Below are 5,555 nucleotides of genomic sequence, written 5' to 3' on the forward strand. Positions count from 1 at the left end.
CCATACTGTTTGCGTTTATTATATTTCAAAATCTGTTGACGATGTAAATTTTTTAAAGATACAACCGCACCGAAATTCTAGGCTTCGTACGAGAGAGTCAATCATAAACCGCAAATCCGCCATGTTGCCACTTTTGAATGTTCCTGCCATCTAGGTGTCAACCAATCAGATGATGATTACGCCGCAAGTCGCGTGATCGCTGGTGCAACGTAACAGAGCGACCCTCTCTGCAGGGCGTACCCATCCACCACACGAGGTTTTCATCCCTCGTGCATGCTACCAGATCGGCAAGGTGGAAAACCGTCCAAGCAGTCAAAGTGCGGTTTTGTGCATTAATAGACTACTCCAGTTACCAGTTTTTTTCGGTCGGGGAAAGCAAGGCTAGTAAAACAGCTCAATCAATTCGGTCAAGCAGACAGCAAACAGTCGCTGGTAGAGGCAGGTCGCGGAGAAGGCGGTGAAACGACAGTTGCCAATGTGACAGTGGGGACGGCAAAGTGACATTCAGTACGAGCGCACTATGGCTGACCGGAGCCTGAACGTTGGTGTGAGCTACCATGCAAAGTGACAGTACGAGCGCACTATGGCTGACCGGAGCCTGAACGTTGTTGTGAGCTACCATGTCTGGCAGAAGCGTACCGCGATGTTGTGTGTGTGTGTGTTTAGTGAACTGTGGAGCAAATCATCATGGGGATTCGATGTAAATACATCGGTGTATAATGTGCTATTGTAGTGAGGAAAAGCTGGATTTTGTTTCGTTCTTGTCGGTTAGAGTTTAACCGACAGCATCACTCATAAGACAGAGCTGGTAGAGTAATCCGGGGTAGGGATTGGACTAGAACGATGTATAGGTTGGTTAAGAAAGAAAAACACCTTGGCCGGTAACACAACATACTCAGATCAAGTAAGCGTTTAAGTCCTGTGTAGCGACCCAGTCACCCACACACTTGACTGTTCAACTCACAGTCGCTCACTGGATCGCGAGGCTTGTCTTTTTTTCATACGCACAAACATGTCGCATTAAGCTGTTTCATCGGACATCGATTGTCTGCACCGCCTAGTCAGCGTAGCGGCCAATCATGTGCCGACGCGCCCACGTTTACGCACTGGGACCTACATAAAGAGAAACCAAACCCAGTAAAGACACAGACTCGCGCGCGCGCAGGGAGCAGGACGTCAACCTCTCCACAAGTCCACGGACAACCATGGAGTACGTGTAGCAGTCTAACTGCGGAGAAAAACACGTTCCCGCCGTCCGGACTTCCACCAAGGGACTCTCACATCCGATAAGTTCCCCTTTTGACTTGCTCGCATTTCGCACTGTATTCATTTTTATACGTATCGCAGAAATACTAAAAGCTTTTATTAGTGCACATTCACCTTCTGATTCGAATTATGGCTATCATCACCTGTGCACTAATATCCTGCAGTGGCTTGAGATGAGGAAGGTAGGATGACTGGTTCTTCTACTTGCCTACAAACATTATCGTCGCTATNTTGAAGGAGTCGGTGGGGTCTTCACCTGGGATGGATAAAAAGGATGCCCGGGAACTGCTCACGTGGAACCCGATTATTCTAGCCCAGTTGCTGAATCTATTTTTGGTGACCGAGCTTCCACCCAGAACCCTCTCGAGGGCGAGGATCTCACTGATTCCTAAAACAGTGTCCCCAGCGTCCCCGGGGGACTACCGACCCATTGCCATTTCTTCGGTCGTCCTGAGGTTGCTGCATAGGCTGCTCATTTTGCCGTTGGCTTTTCAAAAACGCGACGGATGACTTGAAGCCTCGAGTCTGCTAAACGCCATATTGCACTCGGTACATGAGACGGTTCGGCCGATAGCGGCGGCCTTTTTGGATATCTCGAAAGCTTTTGATAGGCTTTCCCAGGATACAACCCTACGGGTGACCCAGGCACATGGAACTCCTATGCCCCTTGTACGATATCTGAGACACCTATACTCCGATGGTGTTGTCAACCTGACCGGTGGGAACGTAAAGTCCAAGCGTGGTGCGCGGCAGGGTGATCCCCTATCTTCCCTCTTATTTATGATGGTACTGGATAAGGTGGTTGAGCAATGCCGTCCAGAGCTCGGCTACAACTTAGAAGGCACAAGAATTGGGGCGCTAGCGTACGCCGATGACTTAGTATTGCTGGCTCCTTCTCGTTCCGAGTTGGAGGATAAATTGGAAGGGTTAGCCTCAGCCCTAGCAGCTGCTGGTATGGATCTGAATAGCGCAAAGCGCAGCTATGGTTGTGGAGAAGTCTGGCAAGCGTAAAACGCTAGCAATTGTGCCTGGGTCACTCCAGGTTGGATCTGAGGAAGTTAAATGTCTGGGACCACGGACACAGTGAAATACCTGGGTCTGCGGTTGAATTGGAAAGGAAGATTGAGAGCGAACGCTGGAAAGATCCTTGAGGATATGCTAGTAAATATATCCAAGGCTCCGCTGAAGCCTCACCAGAAGCCGGTGATACTCAAAGATTTTACAAACCCGCACCTGCAGTATGAACTGGTTCTCGGCAGTGCGCACGGGAATACCCTGAAAGCGTTGGACATTGCACGCGGTGAGGGCATGGTTGCGGTTGCCCAAGGACACCCCGTTGGGTTTCTTCTATGCGAAAGTTAGAGCTTGGGGGCTGAGACTAATGTCATTCGCGACAACAATCCCTCCCCTTCAAAGGAAGAAGTTTCAGCGTATTGCAAGCTCTCCCGTTCCGGTAGTACGAGGCCCTCTTAAGGCTGAGAATGTGGTTTCAGACCAAAGATTGGCGTATATTCCCGGGCGTGCGAAAGGGACACTGGTAAGTTCGGCAGACGAGGCGTCAAAGGTTTGGCGAGCAAACTTGAAGTCAAGTGTAGACGGGAGGGAGCTGGTCACAGACTCTGTTGACCGTGCACGTTTTGACTGGCTGGCAAACCCAGGGATTGTCCTGCCACGGTTTTTCATACGGGGTATTCATCTCCATGCATGTATCCTGGCCTCAAATGTAAGAAATGCTAAGGGTCGATCGGTCGCCATTGGCGACTTGCTGTGTCGGGGGCGTTGTGGCGCAGCTGAGACTCTGAGCCACATCTTGCAGAGATGTCAGGTTACGCACGACGCCCGATGTGCCAGACATAACCGGGTGGTGCAAAATCTAGCCGGGAGGCTTTCCCGAAGAGGGTATGAAGTCATTACCGAGCCGATTATTCCGGTAGGTAGAACTTTCTGCAAACCGGACTTAGTCGTTCGGCATGGAGAGCATGCTTACGTTCATCATGTGACCGTGGCTCGAGGTCAACGGTTGGCCGAGAGCTGGACTCTCAAGACGGCGAAGTATGGTTTGAGGGAGGTAGAAACCTATATCCAGTCGAAACTCTTCGGACGATCCCTCGGGGATGTTAGGCATCTCCCGGTTGTGTTTACGGATCGGGGGCTGTTGTGCGAACGCTCCGGTATCGGTCTGACATCCTTATGCCTTACCACGAAAGAATTGTCGGTTCTCTGCCTGCTTGTGACTCGGGGCTCCTTAGCCTGCAATGATGTCTACATGAGAGGAAATTAGGTGGTCCTGTAGGACCCCTCTAGGGCCTGAATCTCTTTTTGTTTTTAGCTCTGTTTGGTTGGTTTTATACACATGTTTTTTTTTAACAAATACTGCGCACGCATTCTCTCTTTTCCCAACCCTCAACCTAGATATCTTTCGGACCAATGACGGTGGACCACGGAAACCAGACGGACGCGATTCCATGATGACTGGGAAGAAACTCTGTGCAAGTCTAACGGCCCTGATCAATGTCATCGGCCCTTGACCTTCGATTGGATCTCACACTACGGAACCCTTATGCACCCCGAATGCCTTCTTGGAACGTTGCATGACCGATCGAATCCCATGACTGTGAATGAACTTGGCCATGGTACGCGACCTCAAGAGTGACAGAAATAAGATGAACCTCCCATTTACCCTGGTTGATCTTGGGGAACCGGATGCTGGACGGGATGAGAGTGAGCCTGCCGGAGGCGCTCGTGCGACAGGGGGAACGACGGACTGTGTTTCCTTGGGAGGTCGCTAACTGTACAAGTTTTGCCGACTCAAACTCACTCCATTCGCCTCTCCTACGTGGGAGAAGTTTCAATCTCTCATCGTTCAGTGCGATCGGGTGCCTATGACGCTTGTGCTGTCCGAGGCCCCTAGCGGACTTATAAGACAACCCGCATAGATCACAAACAACCCTACTAACGCCCCTATTACTGTCGTGTAATCCCAGCTCTGTACTCACCGGTGGATCAGTCCGGCTGTGAAGATCCTCCACTTGGTGACCGGCACTCGTGGTTGTACCGGGAGTAATATCAGAAATAGGTTTCATAACCAAGTGGAAATCCCGACAAGGGTGGTCGGCCCCTGACGGGTGGTCTGAAGTTTAGCTGAGAAGGGATCAACGCTTTTCAGGGCTCACCCTTCTGACCGCGGCGGGAACCACGAGGAGGTAATCAGACCATGTAACCATGCCCCCCGGTTAAGAGAGTCATAGTTACTCCCGCTAGATAGTAGTAGTAGATAGTAGATAGGGACAGTAGGAATCTCGTTAATCCATTCATGCGCGTCACTAACTAGATGACGAGGCATTTGGCTAGTTAACAGTTTATTTTGGATCAATGTCATTACAATCGTCAACTCTTTATGAAAGAGGGGGGAGGACGTGCGTGTGTGTTGGAGAGTTGCAGAGTTTCATCCGTTCTTCAAAGGCCTTCGGCAGTCCGTGGACAGTTCTCCCAACTTCCCGTGAACCAAGGTTGGTCCAAGGGTCTGAAGGAGCGGGATTGTTGTCGCGAACGACGTTAGTCCCAACCCCCCGTCTTTCACCTTCGCGTAGAAGAGACCCAAGGGGGTATCCTTGGGCAACCGTAACCATGCTCTCACTGCGTGGCGAGCCGCCACGTCAAGCGCTTTCAGAGTGTTCCTGTGCGCACTGCCGAGAACTAGTTCATACTGCAGGCGCGATGTCGCAAACTCTTTGAGTATCTCTAACATCTGGTATGGCTTCAACGGAGCTTTGGATATATTAACTAGCATATCTTGAAATACCCTACCAGTGTTCGTCTTCAACCTCCCTTTCCAGTTGAACCGCAGACCCAGATATTTCACTGTGTCTGTGGGTCCAAGACACTTCACTTCCTCGGATCCGACCTGGAGTGACCCAGGCACAATAGCTAGCGTTTTATGCGACAGAGGGAACGACGGACTGTGTTTCCTTGGGAGGTAAGAGATATGGCCCTGGTGCTGTGGAGCTGGATGTGCTTACTGCGGGAAAGGCTGCACAGGCAGAACGCAATCTGCCGCGACAGCCCAAAGGGGTCTACAAGATAGTGATCCACCTCCTGATGTGTTTCTCACCTGACTAAATTTCCCTGAGATTTGGACCTTATTCGACAGTGCTTCACTGTCGTTACCCGAAAGCACACTGCAATTCCATGGGTTCAGACACTTGGACCAACCTTGGTTCACGGGAAGTTGTGAGAACTGTCCGCGGACTGCCGAAGGCCAATGAAGAACTCCCGAAACTATGCACCTT

The 5,555-nt window shown here is 50.8% G+C and overlaps 2 protein-coding genes across 2 annotated transcripts; one reads left to right on the plus strand and one right to left on the minus strand.

Moving 5' to 3' along the window:
- Positions 1-2,328: 2,328 nt before the first annotated feature.
- T265_12135 (hypothetical protein) lies at positions 2,329-2,628 on the plus strand (the record flags this gene model as incomplete). The annotated part of the gene is made up of 1 exon (XM_009179154.1): positions 2,329-2,628. The coding sequence occupies one exon, from the start codon at positions 2,329-2,331 to the stop codon at positions 2,626-2,628; it is 300 nt and encodes a 99-aa protein (XP_009177418.1).
- Positions 2,629-4,711: 2,083 nt separating this feature from the next.
- On the minus strand, positions 4,712-5,056 carry T265_12136 (hypothetical protein; the record flags this gene model as incomplete). The annotated part of the gene is made up of 1 exon (XM_009179155.1): positions 4,712-5,056. The coding sequence occupies one exon, from the start codon at positions 5,054-5,056 to the stop codon at positions 4,712-4,714; it is 345 nt and encodes a 114-aa protein (XP_009177419.1).
- Between the last annotated feature and the right edge of the window lie 499 nt (positions 5,057-5,555).

The sequence above is a fragment of the Opisthorchis viverrini genome (assembly GCF_000715545.1).
Source record: "Opisthorchis viverrini unplaced genomic scaffold scaffold4930, whole genome shotgun sequence".
In the NCBI taxonomy this organism is placed as follows: Eukaryota; Metazoa; Platyhelminthes; class Trematoda; order Opisthorchiida; family Opisthorchiidae; genus Opisthorchis; species Opisthorchis viverrini.